Source organism: Wickerhamomyces ciferrii, contig 00029 (genome assembly GCF_000313485.1).
Source record: "Wickerhamomyces ciferrii WGS project CAIF00000000 data, strain NRRL Y-1031 F-60-10, contig 00029, whole genome shotgun sequence".
In the NCBI taxonomy this organism is placed as follows: Eukaryota; Fungi; Ascomycota; class Saccharomycetes; order Phaffomycetales; family Wickerhamomycetaceae; genus Hansenula; species Hansenula ciferrii.
Genome location: NW_011887711.1, coordinates 1,782 through 27,386, shown reverse-complemented (window position 1 = coordinate 27,386; position 25,605 = coordinate 1,782). Strand labels below are relative to the sequence as shown.

The following is a 25,605-nucleotide window of genomic DNA, read 5'->3' as shown; positions in this document are numbered from 1 at the left end:
GAAATTTTGCGAGAATTAACACCGCGTTAAATCCTATATATACCAAACACTATAAGCTTGAATAGCATCGCATCATCACGAAAGTCATCACGTCATATATACTTGAGAGTCGTGACTGGTATTAATGGCAATGATAAATCACGATGTAAACATGGATGAAGGGTACGTAGATATTTCACGAAAGGAAGAGGATTATTGAATACAGAAACATGTACAACTCATGATAGAATTTCAAGTCGATATCACTAGTACAATAAAATTTGAGCCTTCATGAACTTAACATATAAAAGATGAACCATATACATTATAGTTATTAAAGTCTGGAATGAATCTATTAAAATCTATAAATTAATTGAATAAATAGTAATATGATAATGTATCACATTTATGATGATCAACTTCACAAAAAGATCATAAAGATCAAGTTAAAAAACATTGAAACTGCTATATAAAAAAGTATATTCTTATTAACTTTCAGTATTGATGATTTACTTAAACTTTTATAATAACCATTCTTTGTATTTTGTACAAAATCCTTCACTGGATTATAAAAATGTAATTGTAATTCTTTTGGAATTTCACCATCCATTTCACTAATCAAAGGATTTTCATATGTAATTTCTTGAATTTCACTTTTATCTGTATAAATAGCTGGAGCCATCGATATTTGCATTGTATCCAAATCAAAAACAGTATAAACACTTCTTATAAATGAATCTCCCAAGACGGTATAATTTGAAGTTTGAGGCATAAATTTCAATAAGCAATATTCTTCATCAATATCTAAAGTTTTATAACTTGAAGGTAATGGACCCAAAAAATTTCTCAATGGTATATTGAATAATTTTGATGCAAATTTAAATGTAACTTGATCATCTTCATCTTGTAAAGAACATTTTACAGCATATTGATCACTTGATTTGATGCGCAAATGTTCAATATGGCTAATGAAAATATCAAATAATTCTTGTGGTAAATAATTCATTGTTGATCCTGTATCGACTAAAGCACCTGTATATTTACCTTTATAAGTTTCAGATTCTCCAAAAATTGAAGCTTTATCACCTTGTTCATCTTCTAATATAAGATCAGTCAATAAAATTTCAAATCTTTGAATTGGATGGCCCTTCTTAATCGTATTAATCATCTTCATGGTATATAATGGTGCTTTATACTTTGCGTGATCAATAGCACCAAATAAAATTTTACCACCTTTAGTTTCACGTTCATTCAACCAAAGACTAAATAGCTGTTTACCAATTAAACCATCTTCATTTAACTTCATTGGGAAGTTATTACGTACATAATGAACATCACCATCGATAACTTCAAACTCAGGAATTCCCAAACCTAAAATACCCATTGCTGAACTAGCATTATGCCCAATACCAAAGTCAAAATCAGTTAAATTATAATTATCACCAACTTTGAAAGATCCTTTAGTCCAAAATCCTTTGACGGTAGAATTATCAACATATTTAATTTCAAATGGGTCTTTTGATTCTTCGAAGCCTCCTGAATACGCAAGATCCAAAGTTCCATGCTTGAAACATGCCTTTGATTGTGATCCCATTGGTGCCTTAATATCCAATAATCCATTTGGAAAATGATACTCCAATTGTGCTTGACTTCCATTAACTAAATAACCCCAAACTTCTTCATCAACACAATATGGATTTTTAGAATCCATAACCCATGAAGTTGAGGATCCAGTATCTAGCAACAACTCGACAGATTGTGGTGGATATCCTATTTCTGCATCAATACCAACAAAGGATTCTCTATTATTTAAATCAACATCAATTGTACCTTCTTTCTCACCACGCTTGGTTAATGAGAGTTCTAGATGACCACCTTTAACATACTCCGAGAGTAATAATATGAGGGTTGTTATTTTAAGTAGTAATTTCATCGTGTTTGATACCCAGTTATAAGAAATATGATAATGAGAGCATCATGAATTGAGGAAATGATGAAGTTTTTATGAAATTCTATGAGCACTTTCTGATTTTGAGAATAAATTAAACTCTTGAGATTATTGATATTATATGAGAACTAGATTTCCAAATACAATTTTCCTCATCAAGTCCTTTAAAAGGAGCTAAAAAAAAAAAGCTCCGCAGTTATAGGACACACATGATATAATCATTATTCACCAAAGTAAACGCTTTAACAGCTCTTATAACCAAAACAGATAATACACATCCGATTAAAACTAGATAACCTTCAAATCCTTTATGAGAGCTTTTGAAATAAGAAAATTCGCGGTATTTTATGGTTAGAGCAGCACCATTTTAATTAGCAAGCGAAAAGAAGCCCAAAGCTACAAAGTCTCGAAGAAAGTGGCACAAATAGATTAAGTACTGAACAGTTAATCATAACAATAAAGAAGAATCGTATATTATGACTTGGCTAGGTGCAACTAATTCACAATCAGATGCTAAACATCAAGGCTTAAAACCGGAAGAACAATTGAGCACAGAAGAACTTAAGGGGAAGGTTGATGGGTTTGTGGCACAAAACCCACAATCTTTATATCTTATAGATGGGTGAGTTAGATTAATATAACATCAATTGATCATTTCTAACTTCAAACAAACAGTGATAAGAACACAAATAGAAGTGTGATTTGCAGACAGAATGATAACGGTGGTCAAACGTGAGTATCAATTTAAGATTGAAGATTAAATAATTGAACTAACAAATATTCAAAAACAGTTGTTTGAATATGGAAGTAAACGGGATCTCATTATTCAAAGCTATGCAAGGATTCGTAAGTATCATTGACAATATTCATCTCCAAAGATTTTAAAGATCTAACAAATTTCAAAGAACTATTTCTGCTCTTTACCTGCTAATGTTGATGCTACCCATTTTGAATGCAGAAAGATCAATTAGACCAGGGTGCACTCTGAAAAAAACAACACACTACAAAACATAACTTATATATAGAATTATATGAATATTTATTGACCAATCAATGTAGAATTTCCCATCATTTTGATACCAATATTGGTTTTTGATTAGTATGGTGCTGGCCGGACCATGTTTTTGTTCAAGGAAAAACAAAAAAGTTGATGAAATACTTGGACAGAAATTGATTAACCGCTGAATGGAAACACATACAACAACAAAGACAAGATCAAAAGAGCAAGATGGCCGAAGAGGAGGAAGTTAATACTTTAGAGAACAAGATATTCGAAACCTCAGAGCTCATAGAAGAATTTGTCAATGAGTACGTCGAGAAAGATGGCATTGATCCTCTTCAAAACACACTGATAAATTTTGATGGTTCTGAAATAAACAAGATCATTGATACTATTAAAGAAGATCCTAACAAGAAAATCATCTATGAATTATCTTCAAGAAGAGTTTTAGCTAATTTTTTGGGTCTGGGTACTTCAGAAAATGATTATAATTTGAAACAAATTGGTACTTTATTAGATTTTTCATTTTATATTAGAAAAATAGGTGAAAGTCTTTATGATATGCCATATGAATTGATTAAAGGCGTTCTCAAGGAAGGTCTGGTTGATTGGTTATTGAAGTTCTGGAGCTATTTTGACTTGAGAATTGAAGAAATTAAACGCACAAAAGATAATGAAACATTGGTATGTTTAAGACATCCTGGATCTTCTTTACTTATAACAATCAATTTAAGAATTAATCAACTTTATGGTAATCATGAACCATCAAGAGACATTCTTAAAGCTAAACTATTAGGATTTACTTCAAAAATCTTCCCTGCTTTTGACAAATCTTTAATTAATAAGAATTTTGAATTTAACCAAGCACATTTGAACACAGTTCAATATCAAAAAGTTTACAAAAATCACGCATTCAATGCCTTTTGGGAACTTCAAAGAGCCTTTGCAAACCCTAGTGGTATACTGGTATCAGATAGAACCATGTCAGAATTTATGAGTAATGCTTCTCTTGTTTATAAAAAAATTTATGATGCCGAAGAGAGAGCAAATGATGGCCCTTTGTTTGTGGTGGGAAAGAAAAATTATCCAACTAATACCGATAAGAATGATTACAATAATTCAATTGAAAACTATACAAAGGCACATTTAACTGAAGCTAAAAGACAAGAATTACAAGATTTTTATTCAAATAGAGATTATAATATGAGTTTTTTAGTTAATGAAAAAAAATTTAATGAACAAATTAGAAATGATCAAACTTTTAGAAAAACTTTCTTGATTCAATTAATAATAGTATTGGGTTTTTTTTCAAATTTAGATGATGCTAGAGTTCTGGATGATGCTAGAGCTTCATTCAATTTAAGAAAAGCTGCTAGAGTTGCTACACCATATCTTTATGACATACGTAATCTGAGAAGAGAGGCTAATAATATTTTCAATGCATTAGATAAAAGAGAATTTTTTGGTAATCAAATGTTGATCAGTTCTGAATTCACATTTTTTCAAGCTAAACTGAAACAATTTAGAAATGTTGAAACCATTTATAATGAAGTTCAATTAGATGATGAATTATATGATAAATTGAAACAAGAGGGTGCTTTCAAGAAAAGGTTTTGGGCTTTGTATGGTAATGCTCAAATAAGTTCACATTGGAAAATACCGACAGGTTTATCATTATTAGAAAAAGATACATCTAAAAACACTCGTGAAGAGAAGGATAAGAACTTGGAAATTTTAAGAGAAACAATCAAATCCACAGAAGATCAAGATTTGAAAGATGTTGTTTCATGGAAAGCTCTGAGATTATCAAGACAAAATCATCTGTTTGATTTCAAACATGTCAATGGATCCATAGGTTTAGAAGGTTTATATGATCATTCACTGAAAGAAGCTGATGACATTAAAAGAAAAGAAGAAACGGAAAAATTGGAAAAGGAAGAAGAAGAAGAATTAGCAGCATATGCAAAGAAAGTTCAAGATGAAAAAGCTGAACTAGAAAGAAAACGTAAAGCAAGTGAAGATGAGTTTGCAGAACAAAGTAAAAGAGCTAAACTGGACTCTGCCAATGGCTCAAAAGATGCAGAAGATCTGGACTATTGAATCTATAATAAATTACATCTAGTATATAGCACAGTATTAATATTTGATTATTGATAGGTGAATGAAATGTATTAATATTTACACATTAAAACATTGTAGCTCTTTAATAAAAGGTTAGAGTGCACCGCCAAAATATACCCAATTTTTTCCGGTTCACTATCTCTTCGGCTTTATCTAGATTTGCCATTTTGAGAGGTATTGATAAGAGCGAAAGATAAGGCCGTTAATAATTTCCGTTGGTTGAAAATTTGTATGTATTTTGATTTTGCAACTAAATTAATTTATTACTATGAATACCTGCTAATTATGTATATAGCAAAGATATAGTATTTATTATTTGTTTATGATACAAATATGTTTTTGTAAGAAATTATAACTATTTGAATACATAAAAACAGCTCACAACTATACAATATATTATTCGAATGGTTGAAAGTTCCACCACTATAAATATAGCACCAGCTGGGCCAATACCAGAGCCTGCTAATAATATACCTCATATTGATCAGACAGCCAAAGTTGATGAAGCCACCAAAGATTCTGACCAGCCAAAAAGAAGACCAAGAAGATCCTATAACTGTGGACCTTGCAAACGTCAAAAGATCAAATGTGATACCCAGATCCCATGTGCTGCTTGTAAAAGACATAACAGAATAGATCAATGTTTAGCATCACCACCAAATCCTCCTTCCCCTGATCATAAGAAAAAAATTAGAAGAATAAGTATTCAAGAATTATCTGAAAATTCAACACCAACAGTTAGATCACCAAATCAAAATATAGAGAATCATGTCACACCAAGGACTATAAAACTTCCCATGGGTTATTATACATCAAGTTTCAAAATCAATGATTCCACTGAGTCAAGTAATGGAGGATCTTTAACTCCAGATGAACAGATGATTGATCAATTTAGAGATTATAGAATTGGTAGTCCAAATAAACTATTACCAAAACCTTGGAAGAATAACCCACAAGAGTATAAAGAACATAGAAATGATGAAATGTTTTTAAAACCATTAAACAATAATCATGATGATATTTTCAACTTAATGAAGGATCAAATTGAATTTTTGAATGTAAAATTAGTTTCATTGGAGTCTAAAATTGAAAAAATGAATCATAAAAATACAATGAAATTACCTATTGATGATAATATTTTTAAATATCTAACAGCTATTCCACATAGAGTCTCTTTTGATGATTCTCAAGATCAAAAAAGTTTAAATATTAAATTTTTAGCACCTGATAAATTAGATGATTGGAATGATTTTATTCATTGTCTCCCCAATATGAAATTTATGACCAAAATGAAAAAATATTTCATTGAATATTTGAATTTCCCAATTGAACTGATAAGTACCAAAGTTTTAGACTCTTGCTTCAATGAACAAATTTTCAAAAAAACTAAAGATCAAGTAACAACACAAGACTGGGAATCTTTATCATTAGTTGCTATAATATGTTCTTTATCAATGTTAAATTATCCTAAGGCAGAGCTAGAGAATGTTTTGAAAATTGATCCAGATAATGTGATTTATATGTCGAATACTTTATTCCAAGTTTCTAAAAATTGCTTAAATATTTTGAAATATAGAGAATCACCAAAATTAATACATCTTCAAATCTTGATCCTTTGTCATAGATATCTTCAATATTTCAATAAGAATGATTTATTGATAATAACCAATTCTGAAATGGTTTCAATAGCTTATGCATTAGGATTACATGGCTTACCAACACCGCAAAATAGTTTAGAGACTGAAGTTTCACATAAAGTATGGTGGATTGTTTGCTTAAAAGATACATTAGTTTCATTAAAATTGAAAACACCACCATTTATAAGGATCGATTCATTGCCAAATACCAAATCTAGAGAATCTCATATATTGAAGGCATTTGTACCAGCAGAAATATCATCATTTGATTCAGTGTTAACACCACTTGTGAAAGTGACAAAATTATTGAATGAAATTCCACCAGCATTAGCGCATTCATCTGTTGAAAAAGCTGAAAGGTTGATAATGATAGATCGACAATTAACTAGTGTTCAAATTCAAGCAAATTTTAGATTTATGACATCTAATAGAGATCAAAAAAAATGTTTCCAAGAGTTTTATCTATATTCAGTTTGTATCTTTGGGAGATTGAAAGTCTATGAAGGTTTATATTTCACTTCACAAGAACCTTCTGGATGGATTGTTTTATCATCAATAATTGAAAGTTTTTTCAAAAAATATGCAGATCTAAGAAGAGTTTATGATATCAAAGAAGAACCTAGCTTCTTTTTAGGTATAGTGGAGCAATTAATCATGGTGTTAGTTCAAAGCTTGATCATTTCAATATTGAACCCAAATGTTCTTCCTGATAATTATAAAACCATCATTAATAGTTATTTTCAAATTGTTTATGATGATTTATACCATTTAAAAGGGGTAAATTTGAATCAATCTTTACCATTTTATGAGCAATCTTTTGTCACATTGAAGAAATTAAAATCAATAAGTGTTAATCAAAGCTTGGATTCTGCACAAAAAATGTTCAGTTCTGTTGCACCAAATAGTTCAACCACAAGCATCACTTCAGTACTTAATAAATCAAGAGTTTTTGACTCATCAGAATCAGAACTGGGGTTATTACCAACAAATGAGTTTTTCAGCCACTTTCTTTCCAGAATATATCAAAGCCAATATTACCATAATGCTGTTACAGAAAGAGATGGTTGGGACCTTTCAGAGTTTTTGGAGGAAGAACAGTTGATTTTCTTGAAATGTTTAGGAATTGTCTGAATATGAATGCTGTAATTACCATAACGGTGTAGATGGTTCATGATACACGTCGTGAGTCGTGACTCATGGCACAATTAACTGAACAATAAACTTCTGAGTTGTTTACACGTAGTCAGTTGATACTACAACTGATGATCTGGCACCAATTTCGAAGGCTGAAGCCATACAGATGGTATTTTTTAGCAGATGTACCACTCAATTTCCTTTTATTCTACGAAGCTCTAGATCTTCCAGACTAACGCGTGAGGAATGCACGGTGGGTACACTCTTTGCAGACATATCACATTTAGGTAAAAGTAGGGGAATCAACTAGAAAAAGTATAAAATTGGACAGTTTCTCTATTTGAAACGTTGCCTTTAATCACCCAATTGAACCCCTTAAGAATTTTTAATTAATCAAGAATCAATTCAATTGAATTCACTAAGCCAATTACAAATTATTTAATCAAATTTCATCAACAATGTCTTACAATAATGCTTCAAACGCTGCTATGAAAGCTGCCCAAGAATCAAACAAAGCTCAAAACAGAGCTTTAGAAGCTGCTATTCACGGTAATTCTGGTGCTCCAGGTAATAGTACTATGTATCAAACTATGATCAACAACAACCAAGCTAATAGAGACATGCAAGCTGCTATGATTGCAAACAACCAAGCTAAAAGAGGATACTAAGTGAATTCATTATCACATTATGGGTGTTTATCTGATTCATTTTATCATTTTCTAAGGAATTCGAGGAGTTTTGAGCTGTTTATTTAGTTAATTATCAATGAATTATTAGTTTATTTGTGTATGATTACTGATGTAGAAGTTTTGATGTGTTTTCGTATTAACCTATTTAGGTATACTCAAATGATTCTATATATTTTAAAATATTGAGTATGGCTCTACTTAGAAACAAACGCCTGCAGCTGATGATCTCATTATAAATAACACGTAGAGGACGTATATGATATCACAACAATTAAATGTGTTCTGTGCATGATTTGCCTTCCCAGCCTAATAATAAACACTACAATTTTACTTTTTTTCTATGGGAGAATAACTAATGATAATATGGAATATACATAAATCAATACAGTCTTCTAGGTTCTGAGGCAAGTGATTTCATATCTTTATAGATATCAAATTCAGAAATAGTTTTTGTATCAGGTTTTAGTTCTAATTCATCTTCAATTATCAAAACATTTTGTTCATTATGGAAAATTGAATTAAATTCAAATTTGATTAAATTATCAACTTGCTTCAACAATTCATCAGCTTCTTGTTGTTGAGTTTCTTTAACTAAAATTATGAAACGATCTTTAAAAGTTGACATCAATTGATATTCTTTGATTCCTTTTTTTCCAAATAAATTATCAATATGAATTAATGCTCTATGTAAATAACCAACTTTACAAGATTTTAAACCATCTCTAATTAAATAAGGACCAACATTTTGAAGGTTATCTTGCTTATTGATTAAAGATTCAATAAAATCATTATCAATCCTCAAAGAAACGAATTCGTAACCTTTAGGCGCAACTAATTGATCTTCAATTCCTTTACCAATATCAACAAAATTTTCTAGAATTAACTCGTGTAATGAATTTGAAGTTGGTTCAGAATTTTCAAAAACTGAAGGTATAATCCATGGAAGGAAAGTTGAAAGTTCATTTTGTTTAGAATTTTGAGATAATAAGAATGCATCATGACATTTATTGAATTCCCAAGAGGTGAAATTCAAATAATCATCAATTATATCTTGATATTCAGGTTTAACCGTGAGAATACCATTAATCCAAAGATCTCTATAATCTGTATGATATTGTTTACGATAGGTTGCATAATCTCTTAGAAATAAATCCTTTGAATTTAGAGTTATTGGGCTTGATTTATCAGTAACCAATGGATAATCTTTTAAAGTTGACTCATCAAGTTTAATTGAATAAGTAATATTTTGATTAAATCTACCTTTATTTCTCACAATTTTATTATCTTTAAGTGGATATTTTTTCAAGAATTTGATTCCTAATAAATCTGCAATTTCAGGTGATTCTAGAGTTGTATTTGGGAAACCATAATCTCTTCCAATGCCCCGAACTCTTTTATTAATATTTTCAAGTAATTTCTTACTCTTATCATCATTGGATTTATTATATTCATCCCATTGAGATTTATTAACAATCATTTTATGATTCCCTAACAATTTAACACCTGAAAGATATTTGTAAAAATGTGGATTTTGTAAACACTTCTTCCAAAAGTTTGTGAATACTTGATGCGTAGCATCCACATCTTTAGCACAATAACTCATTGCAGTTTGGAAATTCTCCACAACTTCTTCCTTTCTAGTATTCCCAAATAAATTTCTAAGTTCTTTACTTAATTGTCTTTTTGTAACAAGAAAATAAAGTTTTGAAAGCATATGAAATTTATTATTCTCTTTACCTAATAATGAATTTGAATTGTTTTTATGAAATAATGGATCACGGATCCTATCAAGTGTATTAGGCATTTTATTATCAATCTTGGTATTACAAAAATAATGTAATCCAACTATATCAAGATGACATGAATTTGAATTTTGGAAACTTGTATCATCATATTCATCTTTAACCATAACTCTATCAAAATGGTTATAGTGACCAACAATCACTTTATCTTTATTCTCAGGATTTAATGGTATTAAAGTACCAGGATTCAATTCTTCACCAACTAAATAAGGAGAAACCCAACCATACCAAGCTTTTGATGAAACAGCGGTAGCCAATGTTGGATAAGGAGAAATCTTATACAAAACTTCAGTATCAAATACAATAGCATCTTCTTCTGGGAAGGGGACTTTGATTGGTGGTTTACCTGTTTCATATTTATACCAACCTGATTGAAATTCCCATTTGGCTGGAGCTCTAGGTAGTTTCACGTTAGAAAATTCATCTGCTCTGGTAAAATATGCCTGTGATCTTCTTTTGGCTACTTCATTGACGTAAGTTGTAATGTTGTTCTCATTGATGTTGAGTTTCTGCTTTGCAGGTGCTTCTGAAGCCATTCTAGATAGCCTGAGACTGGTTCGAATGGTACTTATTTTGTATCCCAATAAGCTAGTCGCAGTTAGCTGTTTTAAATTGACTTACCCGCGAATAACTTCAACAATAACCTCCAAAATGCCCCCACAACTAACAACATGTATTCATGTATTGATCTTGAAGGTACAATTGAACACAATTACTACCAATAATCACATAAACCATCAAGATTGAAGCCATGAGTGAACCAAAGACATTTCACAAACCTCCAAAACCTCCACATCCATTTCCAAAGCTCCAGAGAACTTTACAGAGCATCCCTGTTTTACAAAGAGCCTGGACTTTCTATACAAGTTTACCAACAAAGACAAGATTATATATTGCAGGTTCAACATTTACCGTTGCATTGGGTTGTGACTATTGGTTAAAGACTAGCTATGCTGAAGAAAAACTACATGAAGAAGCTAAAAGATTGGTTAATGAAGAATCAAATGTTGCTAAACAAGCAGAGCCAAACGTAACTTAATTTTATTCATGTCAAATATTTATTATCAAATCATATAAACTATATTTATTTACCTTATTTATCAATTCAATTATTTATTAGATCATTCATCATGACATATAATATATCAGCAATTCATATTAGAACTTGGTGTTTGTACTTTACTGTGCGTATATCTAATCCTCGAATTGTCTATCTGTGTAGTTTCGAGCTAGTCTGGATACAATACCATTGCGTAATTGTTCGTTAAATATTTATACAATTGACGCTTTATATTAATACAAGTTAGACTAATCAATTAAAAATGAACGTAGCAAATTAAAAAAATACAATTTTATACAATGAAAGTAAATGACGAAACGAAATGATAAAATGTTTTTGGTATGTTAAAAAATAATAATAATCACAATTCTTTTTTGTGATCATAGCTCATAAAATTGTGTAAATTGAAGAACCATATTGTAATGAAATGGTTTATGTCATAATAACAGCATTAAAATTGTCCCTGAGGCAGTATAGTGTTTTTTTTCTTTTTTCTTTTTTTCTTTAAATATAATATAATATAATATTTCTAATGTTTATGGATTTTCAATTGAAGTTGCTAATGGTTCTTGATGATTAGATTCTGTAACAACTTGACCATTTGTACTACTAGAAACTGTACTCCATTCAGTATTAACTCTTTCAATAATTGATGGATCTTTTTTGACAACGGATTCAACTCTTGCAAATATATCTCTAGATGTAAGTTGTTCATCATTTTCAAATCCACAAGATGTATAAATTTCTAATAAATAAGATGGAACAATAGTCAACTCTTCATTATGAGCAATTAAATAATTAACAACTTCAATGGCCAGATAATAATTCTCACCTTCACCTTCCTTGAAAGCATCATAATATGTAGTTGCAACTCCTTTACTTCCATTTGGTTGACGTGCTACTTCAGCAGGTTGTGCAAACAAAATGTTTGGTGAAAGAACAGTGGCTAAATTATGAATATCCATCTTGGATCCACTTTCTTCATCAAGATGTGAAAATGATGATGTCCACATGAAAAAGAATAATAAAACTTCAGCAACATCTCTATGATCTTTAGGAAGTAATGAATAAGAGAGTTTAACAAGTGTTTGTTTCAAATTCTCATCTTTAACTTTTTGTGTCAAGATCCATAAGTCATATAACTTGAATGTCAATAGTGGATTTGGTAATTCTCTTAAGAATTTCTTTAATAAAGCAGATAATTGAACAGCGTTTTCATTTGTTAAATCTGGGACTCTTGATGGATTTGAATCAATTTCACTAGTAATTTCCTTTAGTCTCTTGATATTACCATTCTTTCTGAAAACACCTTCAACTGACATATCTTTTTGGTAAAGAGCTGTTAAAAGATCATCAATTAACATTGGAACACGAACTTTAGAAGGACCATTACTTTGAGATGAATCAACACCTGTCTTAGCTGTAAGATCTCTCAAGTCAGTACCAAAAACTTTTGTTAAAGTATTTTTCTTATCAGAATTACCAATTAATCTTAATTTTTCCCAAAAAGTTGGAGTTTTCTTTAGTTCAATAAACTTTGTAACATCAATATCTTTTGAGATACCTTGTTTTTCAAGAATTATACGAATTAAAACACCAGAAATATGAGTAATGACAAAACGTTCTTGATCACTCAACTGTGAATAATATTTCAAATCAGCATCTGGTAATTTATCACTTTGAACAGAGCGGTTAGCATTTGAAGTACCACGATTTAGTGAGTTATGTTTTGGTTTAATATCTCTATGAAGATCACCTTCTTGATGAGGATTATGAAACTTATATGTATTTGGTCTCAATTCTCTTGCATGTTCAGCGGCAACAATTCTAGGAATATCATCAAGAGTTAAAACTTTTTGATTATTGATGAAATTTGTAGCTCTATTAAAAGATTTTTTACTTAATGAAGGACCAACAGGTTCATCTTCTACTGTAATCTTTTGCTTGGTAACATTTTCTTCACTAGTCATGAATTGTTGATTCATTCCTGGTTTAGGTAAATCGTCTTTTGAACCTGATTCAGAGGTTTGAATGACAACAGATTTTCTAACATTTTCTCTTTCATTGTTAGTGATTCTAGTATTTTGTCTTGTTGATCTTAATCTCTTTATATCATTGAGAGTCTTCATATAATTCAATTCACTAGCCTGCTTATCAACCAAATTATAATCAGTTGAGGTGTCAATCTTTCTATGAGCCAATGCATAATCCATAACGGCTTTTGAACGAATGATAGCAATTTTCAGCAAGTATCCTAATTGAAGTAATTTCGATACTGATCTAAAACCTGTTCTTGCATCTGGATCTTCAGTTGCACATTGAGCACATAAAACCCAATTGGATCTAGAGTTGAAACAAGCATCAGCAACTCCACCAGCAGCCTGAAGATTTCTGTTACATTTTGTACAGTTCAGACACTCTATATGCCATCTTTTATCTTGATACTGAACACATGCACTTTCTATACTTTTGCGACAATGGAAACAAAGATCTGATGCATCTAAAGGTATATCCAAAGTATCTAGAGGATCTTCAGGAACATTTTCATGTGTTTTAATTTCTCTGATGAATCTGTCTAATGCATTTGTAGTATGGAAAGATTTATTGTATTGTAATGAATTGTATAACCCATATCGTATTAAAAGTTTCAAATAATGTGCCAAACCTGTTACAACAGATAGAATTAAATCTTGAGCATTACCTGGATCAGCAACACCTCTGCTTGCCTTTCTTAAAATTGCTAAATAAATCATGATTTTAGCTGAAAGGTTTCTTGGTTCCTTTTTCAAAGTTGTAAATGAAGCAGCTTTTAAAGTATCTTCTTGAGATAAAATTTTATCCAAATTCTTTTGATTGATCTCAGAGTTTATACCAAGACGATGTAGACTATCGATACTTCTAAATAAAGCATCAATTTTCAAAATTAATCTAACTGTTGCAATCAAACCTTTTCTTTGATCATGAATAGTTGCAAATTGAAGCATATCCGAAATACATGTTGCTGTATCTTCTTCAAATTTGAATAAAGTATTCCAAATCTCTGAAATTTTCTCACTTGCCTTTGTTTCCATCTCAACCAATTCTTCAGGAGTAGGATTAATATCTGGCAAATTTCGAAGATTTTCTTCAGTTGGTTCAATAACAGGTAACGAAGCAATACCAATACTATCAGGAGAAATTGAAACATTCCAACATTTATGAATCATATAACATTCAACATGCCATTTTTGATTTCTACCACCTCTGAATATTTCAACGTATTGTTTTAAAATTGCGAATTCACAACCTTCACAACGATCAATGAAAAATTTCGAGAAATGATAATGACAATAAATATTATTATCATGATTGAAAAAATCTTCATCTGTATCAAATTTTTTGGAACAAATTTTACAACAGAAATGTTCAGCATCATATTTTCTACCAAAAACAGTGAAATGTGTACCTTTTAAATAATTATCACAAACACAACATGTTAGACCTCTTCTTTTGTAAAAATGTTCTTCACATAATGGGATTTTTTCACCATCAGGTTTCTCAAATGGGAAATATTTTGATAAAATTGGAGTTCCACAATCTGCACAACCAAAACATTGTGTATGGTACCTTTTACCCAGAGCCTTCACAGATTTTGTCGTTATAGGTTTATGACAAGCAGCACATAACGAAACACCTCTTGTTGCAACAGTATTTGGCGATGATCCATTAGAAACCACGTTAGCACTATTTGGCGTGCTTGAATTGAATTTTGGTGGGATTCTTCTTTGATTTTGCTGCTGCTGCTGTTGCTGTTGTCGTTGTTGTGGAGGTAAATTGAATTGTGGAGGAGCATGAAGATATTTTTGAGTTTGATTCAAGTTATTTTGAGGAGGTGTATGTATGTGGTTATTATTTTGACTATTATTATGTGTATGTGTTTGGTTGCGAGCTGGCACTTGATCATTCTTGATGTTATATAAGTTTTGTACTTTTGCAGAACTTAGATCTTTTGAAACTTGTTGTGATGGTCTATTCAGAACCGGTTGAGGAGGCGTTGGTGAAGTATAACTTGGATCAGGCATAGGTGGAATAAGTTTCAAATAGTTTGTCTGTGATTTTTTTCTAGACGTTGTTCTTATTAGTGGTGATATGTTGTTTTGTATGGTTTGACTATCCGACCTTGTATGTATAGATTTAGGAGATGAAACACTATTATTTTGAGTCAAGTCTCTATAAGCATGATAATTACCACCTCTTGAACCACTTTGGGATGATGAGTTAGATAAATTATGCCTATGGAATGAAATTCTTTGGTTCTCTTTTGTTGATGATGGAAATGATCCTGGAACCACGAAATTTGACTGAGGTGTGCCGTTCCTAGCTAAATAGTCCTGGTCACTTGTCCATTTAGACATTCTTTTAAAATAAATTAGGTCTGTTGTATAATGTTATTCTCTTTTGAAATTATATGTGTATGAAAATGATAAATCAACAAATTATTTTTCCTTAGATATAACGATAAGTATTGAGTAAGTGTAACTGAATAAGGATGATGAGATAATTTTTGTGAATAATTAAATGAGTGAATGAAATTATCTATCAAATTATAATGAGTTCAAGTTATTGTATTTTGTAAGACCTTGTTTGGCCGATGAATCATGAGTATTTTTGGTTATTAAAACAGTGAACCACAAAATAACAAATAAAACGCACGCGCACAGGAAACTTCAAAAAATAGCGTTTAACTGGCAGGTGATGATGATAATGACTGCAAACAAAAGTCACTCAACTATTTGTAGTATTCTTGATATATTTTATCCTTGTCTTTCTTTGATTCCTATTTGGTGTTTTGCTTTTTAGTGCTTTTTCTTTGTAGCACCAGCCGCTAGGATGGACAAAAAAACACAATAGATTTTGATGTTTTGTTTTCAGATCTGGTACAGGATTTTTAACTTATGGAAAAAAACAAGCCTTTCTTTCACTGTTCCCGATAGCACAAGTTGCCTGTAGTGGTTGATGTAGTTTCTGGTGGCCTAGAAGACGCCTCTAGTCTTTCTTTTGATGGTTTCTTGACCTGTTGAGCTGAGGTTTTCTTTCAAGAGTAATGTTTTGGGCAGTCAGTTGAAGCACTTTTGAGCTGTGTTTATTTTTACCAGATCTTGGACGAGCGAGAATGTTTGGATGTGATCGTTTTTGGTTGGGCAGATTTCCTGGGAAACGATTTCCGCGAACTTACACATTCTCAGTTGAGCCAAAACTTTTCACGGGCCATAAAAGCTAGTGAAGATCACTTGAAGTAGAGCAACGCTAGCCAGAGAGAAAGCAGTCACAGTCACAGTGTTGAAGTCTACAATTACCAGGTGTTGAACTATGCTATCATTTAAAATTATACCGTCAAGAGCTGTCTACAGACAATGTCAATCAAAATCCATTCAAAGAGTGTTGTTGTCAACTTCAATCTCTAGATCAAATAATGCTCAAGAAATAGAGAAAGTTAAGCATCTATTGGAGACTAAAATGTCAGAAATTAGAGATGCAGAAGCTAAAAGGCAAATTGAAGACCAAGTAAGTTTGTTTTGTTATATTTCCAAAATAACTTTGAAAATTTAAGAGTTTGTGACTAATATAATTGATTTTAAGAAACCAAAATTATCAGATTTTTCAAGGCCAATTGTTTCTACACTTATAATTGGTTCAATTGCATATTTGAGTTTCCATTGGGTTTGGTGGTATTTGGAAAAAGAAGAACGTGAAAAAGAACTGAAAAGTAAGTAATTCAAAATATCAGTTTATTTTAAAATGTTAACTATATTAACAACTATTGTCAGTCACATTAGCAGCTAAAGAGGAAGAATTAGCTAAAATCGCACCAGTTAGAGACTCTACAGAAGTAAACAAAAAATCATGGTTTAGATTCTGGAGATAATTAAGGTAATAGCTAAATCATTAGATTAAAGAATTAATTTACTTATAATGGATGTTATTATTGGCTCCAGGTCAAAATATCCAAGTCATAAGGTTGTCTGAGAAAATGTTTGGAATTGAAAGGAGGTGATACTCTCCTAACAAGAGGTCAAAAGTTAAAATTAGCTTGTCTTGGAATAAAAGATTCAACAGAAGAGAAACGCTACACAAAGTTCAATTTGTACATACTAGATGGCCATAGCTTTATATATTTATTTACTTGTATATATACCTTTAAAACAGCATCCAGGGGTTATCAAACAGACACTTTAAACCTTAGGCATTGTTACGTAGTTCATTTACTGTTGAAACTAATTTAGCTCCATAAAAGAAGACTAAATTATTATGTAAGTTATTTGAATTACGAGGGCAGAGAGATCAGGTGACTGAAAACGTGACTAGTCGGAAATGGTCTTTACCGGACTCGATTTTAGTTTACTCATCAAAGCAAAGGTTATATATTGTTCTTAAGATTTCTTTTACTATTAACTTACATGATCCAGAATTTGAAGTTAATTATAATTCAATGGTTTATTGTTCATAAAAACTTGAATCAAAATGCTAAGATTTATTAATAAGAAAAATTTCAATTTATTAGCAAACCAAAAAAGACTTGCTTCAACTCAAAGATCAACCTTTCCAACGGTGATTGGGATTGATCTTGGTACAACCAATTCAGCTGTAGCTGTTATGGAAGGTCAACAAGCTAAAATTTTGGAAAATGATGAAGGTCAAAGAACAACTCCATCAGTTGTGGCTTTTAAAGAAGACGGTGAAAGATTAGTTGGTAATGTTGCAAAGAGACAAGCTATTTTAAATACTCATAATACATTTTATGCAACAAAGAGATTAATTGGTAGAAGATTTAATGATGATGAAACAAAAATTGATTTTAATAATTTCCCTTATAAAATTGTCGAAAATGATAATGGTGATGCTTGGGTTGAAAGTTTTGGTAATAAATATTCTCCATCACAAATTGGTGGATTTATTTTACAAAAAATGAAAGAAACAGCAGAAGCTCATTTACCTCAAAAAGTCAAAAATGCAGTTGTTACAGTACCAGCTTATTTCAACGATTCTCAAAGACAAGCTACAAAAGATGCTGGTCAAATTGCCGGGTTGAATGTTTTAAGAGTTATTAATGAACCAACAGCTGCAGCATTAGCTTATGGGTTAGATAAGACAAATGATGGTATTGTTGCAGTTTTTGATCTTGGTGGTGGTACTTTTGATATTTCCATCTTGGATATTGAAGATGGTGTTTTTGAAGTTAGATCAACAAATGGTGATACTCATTTAGGTGGTGAAGATTTTGATATTTTATTAGTACAATTCATCTTGAATGATTTTGAAAAGAAAACAGGCATTGATTTATCAAATGAACCTGAAAAAGTCCAAAGAATTAGAGAAGCAGCCGAGAGAGCAAAGATTGATCTATCACACGTTAAGGAAACCACTATAGATTTACCATTTATCAAAGATAAACATCATATTTCAATTAAATTAACAGAAGATGAACTAGATACAATGAGTTTACATTTAATCCAAAGAACCATTGATCCTGTTAAGAGAGCTTTAAAAGATGCTGATTTGAAAAAGAAAGATATTGATGAAGTTATTCTTGTTGGAGGTATGACAAGAATGCCAAAGATCAGAACAACAGTAGAGGAAATTTTTGGTAAAAAACCAAGCACTGCAGTTAATCCAGATGAAGCAGTTGCATTAGGTGCTGCTATTCAAGGTGGTGTCTTAAGTGGTGCTATTAAAGATGTTTTATTATTGGATGTCACACCTTTAACTTTAGGTATTGAAACCTATGGTGGTATTTTTTCACCATTAGTTAGTAGAAATACAACAGTTCCAGTTAAAAAGACAGAAATTTATTCTACAGGTGTTGATAATCAAACAGGGGTTGATATTAAAGTTTATCAAGGTGAAAGAGGTTTAGTTCAAGATAATAAATTAGTTGGTAATTTCAAATTAAGTGGAATTCCACCTTTACCAAAAGGTGAACCACAAGTTGAAGTTTCATTTGATATTGATGCTGACGGTATCATCAATGTTTCTGCACGTGAAAAGACTTCTGGTAAACAAACAAGTATAACAGTCATTGGTAATTCAGGATTAACAGAAGAAGAAATAAAGAGAATTATTGATGAAGGTGAACAAAATAAAGGTGTTGATCAAATTAAAAAGCAAAAAGTCCAAGCTGCAACAAATGCAGAACTAGTGATAAATGATACAGAAACAGCAATTAGCTTAGCATTTGGTGATGTTTTAAAAGCTGACCCAGAATATTCAGATTTGGAAAAACATATAAATGCAACAAAAGAAGCAATTGAATTAGGTAAATCTGGTGGTGATATTCAAGTTGCAGATATAAAGAATAGATCACAAGCATTGCAAGAATTTTCCATCAAAATATTCCAAAGAGTTGCAAGAAAACAAAATGAACTTAGAAAGCAAAAAGATGCTGAAAAAAAGTAATGAAATGATTTAATGACCAACGCATAATGATCTATGTATTGACATACATGATTATAACCTGTACAAACTGTATATATATATATATATCCATATGAATTGATTTGTCTATCAACGTCTTTTGTAATCTCTCGGTACGAATTCACTACCAATTATAGGTTCTAATGCTAATGGTAACCATTTGGATGCATCACCAATAAATCCCCAATTATGTTCTTTTTTAATTTGATCTATATTATCAATTTCAGTATTGAATACTGCAACTTTACCACCATTTTTCTGAACCCTTTCAACATACCCCATAGCAGGCCAAACGTTACCACTTGTACCAATGACCAAAACCAAATCAACTTTATTATTCATTAAAAATTCATCAGCTTGATCAACAGCTTTTAACGGTAATGATTCACCAAACCAAACAACTCCAGGTCTCAAAAGACCTTCTTTGCATTCAGGACAATGTGGTAAATCCTTTTCTGGAATTGAATCAACAGGTTTAATATCTGGTGATGAAGTTGCTGAAACCGTAGAAGTATGACTTCTAGTTCTTTGAAGAGCATCATCAGGTTTAGCCATCTTCTTTTGTTGTTCAGCAGAAGTATCCTGTGCTTTACGTTTCTTACCAATTTCATCTTCAGAACCAGCCAATGCAGGTGTTAATGGATGTTCTCTATTGTATTTATCAACATAATTACAAAAAAAATTGGTACATTTCAATGTAAATAAACTTCCATGTAGTTCCAACAAATGATCAGAAGAATGTCCAGCTCTGGTTGATAAACCATCAACATTTTGCGTCAAAGTTAAAAAATTCCCTCCTTTGCGATTACTCAACTCTGCTAAAGCATAATGTCCTTTATTTGGTTTTGCCTTCAAGGCATTAAACCTTCTAGCACTATAAAACTGCCAAACTAGACCAGGATCAAAGTGGAAAGCATCAGGAGTAGCTAAATCTATAGCTGAGAAATTTCTCCAAAGACCACCAGCACCTCTAAAAGTTGAAAGACCAGACGAGGCTGATAAACCTGCTCCGACAACAGCTAGTATATTGTTTGCTTGTAATAGATAGTCATGGAACGATTCGAGATTAGAGGAATCTGTCTTATTTAGACCTTGTTCCATAGTTGTGTAGCACTTCTGATAATTTGGCCTCCAAACATAATTTTCCACCCTCAGAGAAGCGAAACGTCTCCACACAATCTTGGGCACTTAATTGATGAACTTAGGAACTTGTTGCAAATATTATCTAGTCTTTGTTGATTTTGTTTGTTGCAATTTTGGTGATGGACAACGAAAAAAACGAAAAATTCGCGGTTGAAAATGAAAATGAAAATCAAAAAATCGTCAAAATTTGAACACCAAAAAAAGTCGTGAAGCCCAAAACAAAACATAAATAAACACACTGGGAAACGGAAAGAACGAGATCGAAGACAATCAAAAAGACCACAGAATGTCCACTTCCAACCTTGCAAAGAGAATCAAGAGTTCGTTTGACGCGGTATATGACCTGAAAGATGATGGTGCTGATGGCACACAGGAACCAATTGCTCCTATCTTCAATACCATGCCTGATAAAAAGTTATATCCAGATTATTACGATGTCATTACTACACCAACTTCATTACAATCCATCAAAAAGAGATTAAACATATATCACACACCAAATGACTTCATCAAAGATCTAGCACAAATTGTCTGGAATGCGAAAACTTATAATGAACAAGGATCATTTGTTTATAGATATGCTCAAAAATTGGATAGTTTTATTTTATCAAATGTGATACCGAAATTTAGAAAATTAGGTTATGAAGTTTCTTATCCAAACTTGGGTCCAAATGATTTATCAGAGTTAGCAAGTGGTGCCCAAACTAGTACAGCAAATACACCACAACCAAACGCGGTTTTACAAAATAATAATGCTGAAGAAGATGATCATAGTGATGATGATCAAGCCAATTCAAGATTGAGAAAAGCTTCATCAACTACTGCTATTCAAAGTACAAAAGAACAATCATATAAGAGAGGTAGACCACCAGTTATTGATAAACCTTTTGAACAAAGAATCAAAAATGTCTTGAGATCATTAAGAAGAGATAGAGATCAACAAGGCCAATTATTATGTCACGCTTTTGAAAAATTACCAGATATTAGAGAAAATCCACAATTTTATCAACTTATAACAGATCCTATCTCATTGGATGAAATTAAAAAGAAAATTAAACAAAGAAAGTATAAAGATGTTGAAACTTATGTTCAAGATATGAAATTAATGTTTAATAATGGTAGAACTTATTATAAAGGATGGGATGAAAATATGGTTACAGTGACAAATACTTTGGAAACAAAATTTGGTGAACATCTTGAAATTGAATTGAAAAGACCAGATAGTGATTTTGTTGCAGCAGATTCTTTAAAAATTCCATTGGATCAATTAGAATTACATGGATCACTCTTCAAAATTGGTGATTGGATCTTGATCAATAATCCAAATGATCCTTCAAAACCAATTGTTTCACAATTATTCAGAATTTGGCAAACTCAAGATGGTCAACGTTGGATTAATGTTTGTTGGTATTTAAGACCCGAACAAACCGTTCATAGAGTTGATCGTTTATTTTATGAAAATGAAGTTTTTAAATCTGGTCAATATAGAGATCATTTAGCTGATGAAATCATTGGTAAATGTTATGTTGCTTACTTCACACGTTACCAAAGAGGTGATCCAGCTTTCAATTATGAAGGTCCATTATTCATTTGTGAATTTAGATATAACGATAATGATAAAAATTTCAATAAAATTAGAACTTGGAAAGCTTGTTTACCTGATGAAGTTCGTGATCATGAAGATCCAATAACACCATTACCAAACTTGCGTCGTTTTAAAAAATACGAATCACCTTTGAAACATTTATTACCACCAAATGCTACCATGGATATGCCAATTCCTGAACCAACAATTGGTGCTCCAAATGCTCCACCTTTACATGGTGCTGTTTATTTAAGAGATATTGATGAAGCTGATGATTTAGGTCAATATGCTTCAAGTCGTATATGTCCAAGATATATCATAAGACCAAATGATCCACCACCAACAGATTCACCATCAAACAATACAACTTCGATTGTTAATTATACAAGAAATACAGTACCAGTTCCACAACAACAACCTATTCTTCATCATGCTGTTCCAAATTATGTTCCAACCTCTACCGCGCCTTCGTTTACAATTCCAATATCGATCGAGAATGATACAAAGGGGCTGATCAGAATGGATGTGTCCAATAACAGAAGAAGATTGGCAGGAATTTCCAATGATGTAAACACAGAAGGTCCTTTGATCTGGTTTAGAGCACCAGGTGTAAACATTGGGAATAGATATAAACAACAAATTCCAGTTAGGGGTATAAATAGAATTGTTAACAAGAAACCTATTAAAAGACCTCATAATGAAATAGATGGTGAAGAGGAAGAACAAGATTTAGATAATGGTGATGAAGATTCTCAATTTAGTCACAGTTTAGGTCACAGTGCTAAATATTTGGCTTTTAAATTACAAAAACAACAGAACAAACAAAGTGTATAAATAGATAAGTAAATGAATTAGTTAATGATTACTAATGAGAATCGTAAAACAAATAAACTACTGAAATCTTTAAACGAACGACCTAATTAAACCCTTTATTTTCCCCGTTGATATACATATACATTTTAATGTTGTTACATATTGATCTTAGACTGTCCAGACAGAGTAATTAATGATCTATAAAAAATTTGTTTGGTATAATAACTAAAATATAAAAAAAAAACTATAACTTTCCCTATGATATAAAAAAAATATAATAACAATCAGATGATAATCTAGTTATCTGAGAAGATACCCCAGTATTGTTCAACACCGTATGAACCAGCTTGTTTCCAGAAATCATCGAAAACAGTGAATAAAATAACTTGATCACCACATGAATCACCAATACTTTGTAAAGCTTCTTTTTGATTATCTTTTGATGGGACGGCCTTTTGGAAAGTTTGACCTTGTGTTGGCCAACCAGTTTCAGTGATTAAAACATCTTTACCACCACATTGAGATTTAATGTTTGAGATTTGTTTCTTTAAGAAATCACCAGATCCTGATGGTTCAACGTTACCATCCCAGAATGGATGAGAGTTAACAGCAATGAAATCTGAGGCATCACATAATTCATCATTGTTTTGAACAGCAACTAAAGTATCAACTGAAACAACTTTACCAGTGTAACCAGCAGATTTTAAAGCAGATTTAGCTTCATCAACGAGACTTTTAATTTCAGAAGCTTGTTTTTCACCAGAGTTGACTAATTCGTTACCGATGGAAACAGCATAGATATCATCCCAGTTGTTGTTTAAAGCTTCAGCTAATTGTTTAACACCATCTGAGATAGCATCAACGTGATAGATACCAGCAAAGATTTTTTGGTTTGAGCCTTTAGCAGACATAACACTTTCAACACCTGAACAATCAACATCATATAAACGAATGATATCAAAACCTGATAATTTCTTAACATCAGATTTGATAGTTGAAGCATCTTTACATGAACCAGAGTTGGTGTATGGTGAATAAGTGATACCTTTAGCACCAAAGTTTTCACCTGATGAGCCTGAACCACCAGATGATGATGGGGATGATGATGATGATGAGGTAGATGAGGATTCTGAACCACCTTGAGTTGATGATGGAGAAGCTGAAGATGAAGCACCACCTTGGGTTGATGATAAAGTAGTGGTTTGACTGTTACCACCAAAGAATGAGCTGACAGCAGATTTAGCATCTGAAACGATGTTTTTGTTGACAGCAGCACCTGATTCTTCACCTTGAGGTTGAGCAGATGATTGTGAAGCTGGAGCTTGAGAAGTAGCTTGGGAAGTAGCTTGTGATTGTTGAGCATCACCAGCACCAACAGTAGCAGTAACACCTTGGGTCACAATTTGGGTTTGATATTGAGTGACGATTTGAACAGCAGCATCACGTTTGTGTTCATGATGTTGATGAGCTGGTTGAGCAACAACTAATGAAGCTAAAGTGGATAATAAAACAGTTGATAATTTCATTGTTGAATAATTAAGTCTAAAAGCACTTTCAGTTGGGTATAATTGATTAAATTATCGAATATGTTGTATTTGTTTATATTATGAAATGAAAGATCAAGGTAAAGGAATGTTCAAGATCTTTGTATAAAATAAACCAGTTGGGTATCAATGATAGTATGAAGTGTTTTAAGCTTGTGTAAGGAGTGACTTGAAACTATTGTAACTTGTTTGGAAAACCAAAGTGTAAGTAATAACAGTGATTAAGGAAACTGGGATCTATCAAGTATTTATAGGGAATATCAATTTATGAGAATCATTTGCGATTTATTTTTTCAGAACAGTATTTAATAGTTATTTTTTGATTCTAGACAATCTACTCGTTAAGGTACGACTTGGGTAATTATGGAAGTTGACTTGAGTTTTCTAAAGCCTGATTAACGGTTTCTGCACAAATCTTACGCACACGGTTTATATGATTTGATTTTTTCATAGAGAGAGACGCGCCTAAAAACATTTCAAAACATGGAACTGCAGACTAATGCAGATTTCGGAATTTCCTTGAAAGGAAAAAGCTTCAAATTCTCTTTTGGTTTCATTTTGATACAAATTCCAGTCAGAAGAGAAACAGCACCAAGCAGACACACACAGAAGGCCCAGTGGAGCCCAAGGGGAGCTCAAAGGGACACCCCAGGCCCAGGCTTCACGTACCTGGAAGACGTGCTTCACCTGTTGGAATGC

The 25,605-nt window shown here is 31.8% G+C and overlaps 12 protein-coding genes across 12 annotated transcripts; 7 read left to right on the top strand and 5 right to left on the bottom strand.

Annotated features, from left to right (window-relative positions):
- Positions 1 to 400: 400 nt before the first annotated feature.
- On the bottom strand, positions 401 to 1,912 carry BN7_1322 (pepsin-like aspartic protease; the record flags this gene model as incomplete). The annotated part of the gene is made up of 1 exon (XM_011277966.1): positions 401 to 1,912. The coding sequence occupies one exon, from the start codon at positions 1,910 to 1,912 to the stop codon at positions 401 to 403; it is 1,512 nt and encodes a 503-aa protein (XP_011276268.1).
- A 1,243-nt stretch (positions 1,913 to 3,155) lies between these two features.
- Positions 3,156 to 5,027, top strand: HPR1 (Hpr1p; the record flags this gene model as incomplete). Its single annotated transcript, XM_011277965.1, has 1 exon — positions 3,156 to 5,027. One exon carries the CDS (start codon positions 3,156 to 3,158, stop codon positions 5,025 to 5,027), a length of 1,872 nt encoding a protein of 623 aa, XP_011276267.1.
- Positions 5,028 to 5,452: 425 nt separating this feature from the next.
- On the top strand, positions 5,453 to 7,816 carry BN7_1320 (Zn(II)2Cys6 transcription factor; the record flags this gene model as incomplete). The annotated part of the gene is made up of 1 exon (XM_011277964.1): positions 5,453 to 7,816. The coding sequence occupies one exon, from the start codon at positions 5,453 to 5,455 to the stop codon at positions 7,814 to 7,816; it is 2,364 nt and encodes a 787-aa protein (XP_011276266.1).
- Positions 7,817 to 8,277: 461 nt separating this feature from the next.
- Positions 8,278 to 8,487, top strand: BN7_1319 (uncharacterized protein; the record flags this gene model as incomplete). The annotated part of the gene is made up of 1 exon (XM_011277963.1): positions 8,278 to 8,487. One exon carries the CDS (start codon positions 8,278 to 8,280, stop codon positions 8,485 to 8,487), a length of 210 nt encoding a protein of 69 aa, XP_011276265.1.
- Positions 8,488 to 8,887: 400 nt separating this feature from the next.
- BN7_1318 (DNA polymerase subunit gamma-1) lies at positions 8,888 to 10,846 on the bottom strand (the record flags this gene model as incomplete). Its single annotated transcript, XM_011277962.1, has 1 exon — positions 8,888 to 10,846. The coding sequence occupies one exon, from the start codon at positions 10,844 to 10,846 to the stop codon at positions 8,888 to 8,890; it is 1,959 nt and encodes a 652-aa protein (XP_011276264.1).
- A 215-nt stretch (positions 10,847 to 11,061) lies between these two features.
- On the top strand, positions 11,062 to 11,349 carry BN7_1317 (uncharacterized protein; the record flags this gene model as incomplete). Its single annotated transcript, XM_011277961.1, has 1 exon — positions 11,062 to 11,349. The coding sequence occupies one exon, from the start codon at positions 11,062 to 11,064 to the stop codon at positions 11,347 to 11,349; it is 288 nt and encodes a 95-aa protein (XP_011276263.1).
- A 557-nt stretch (positions 11,350 to 11,906) lies between these two features.
- Positions 11,907 to 15,764, bottom strand: LRG1 (GTPase-activating protein LRG1; the record flags this gene model as incomplete). Its single annotated transcript, XM_011277960.1, has 1 exon — positions 11,907 to 15,764. The coding sequence occupies one exon, from the start codon at positions 15,762 to 15,764 to the stop codon at positions 11,907 to 11,909; it is 3,858 nt and encodes a 1,285-aa protein (XP_011276262.1).
- Positions 15,765 to 16,719: 955 nt separating this feature from the next.
- On the top strand, positions 16,720 to 17,275 carry INA17 (Ina17p; the record flags this gene model as incomplete). Its single annotated transcript, XM_011277959.1, has 3 exons — positions 16,720 to 16,914; positions 16,990 to 17,116; positions 17,190 to 17,275. The coding sequence occupies 3 exons, from the start codon at positions 16,720 to 16,722 to the stop codon at positions 17,273 to 17,275; spliced, it is 408 nt and encodes a 135-aa protein (XP_011276261.1).
- Positions 17,276 to 17,871: 596 nt separating this feature from the next.
- BN7_1314 (Chaperone protein) lies at positions 17,872 to 19,803 on the top strand (the record flags this gene model as incomplete). Its single annotated transcript, XM_011277958.1, has 1 exon — positions 17,872 to 19,803. One exon carries the CDS (start codon positions 17,872 to 17,874, stop codon positions 19,801 to 19,803), a length of 1,932 nt encoding a protein of 643 aa, XP_011276260.1.
- Positions 19,804 to 19,911: 108 nt separating this feature from the next.
- On the bottom strand, positions 19,912 to 20,922 carry BN7_1313 (SIR2 family NAD-dependent protein deacylase; the record flags this gene model as incomplete). Its single annotated transcript, XM_011277957.1, has 1 exon — positions 19,912 to 20,922. One exon carries the CDS (start codon positions 20,920 to 20,922, stop codon positions 19,912 to 19,914), a length of 1,011 nt encoding a protein of 336 aa, XP_011276259.1.
- Positions 20,923 to 21,250: 328 nt separating this feature from the next.
- Positions 21,251 to 23,383, top strand: BN7_1312 (Chromatin structure-remodeling complex subunit; the record flags this gene model as incomplete). The annotated part of the gene is made up of 1 exon (XM_011277956.1): positions 21,251 to 23,383. One exon carries the CDS (start codon positions 21,251 to 21,253, stop codon positions 23,381 to 23,383), a length of 2,133 nt encoding a protein of 710 aa, XP_011276258.1.
- A 275-nt stretch (positions 23,384 to 23,658) lies between these two features.
- Positions 23,659 to 24,888, bottom strand: BN7_1311 (putative family 17 glucosidase SCW4; the record flags this gene model as incomplete). The annotated part of the gene is made up of 1 exon (XM_011277955.1): positions 23,659 to 24,888. One exon carries the CDS (start codon positions 24,886 to 24,888, stop codon positions 23,659 to 23,661), a length of 1,230 nt encoding a protein of 409 aa, XP_011276257.1.
- Positions 24,889 to 25,605: the final 717 nt, after the last annotated feature.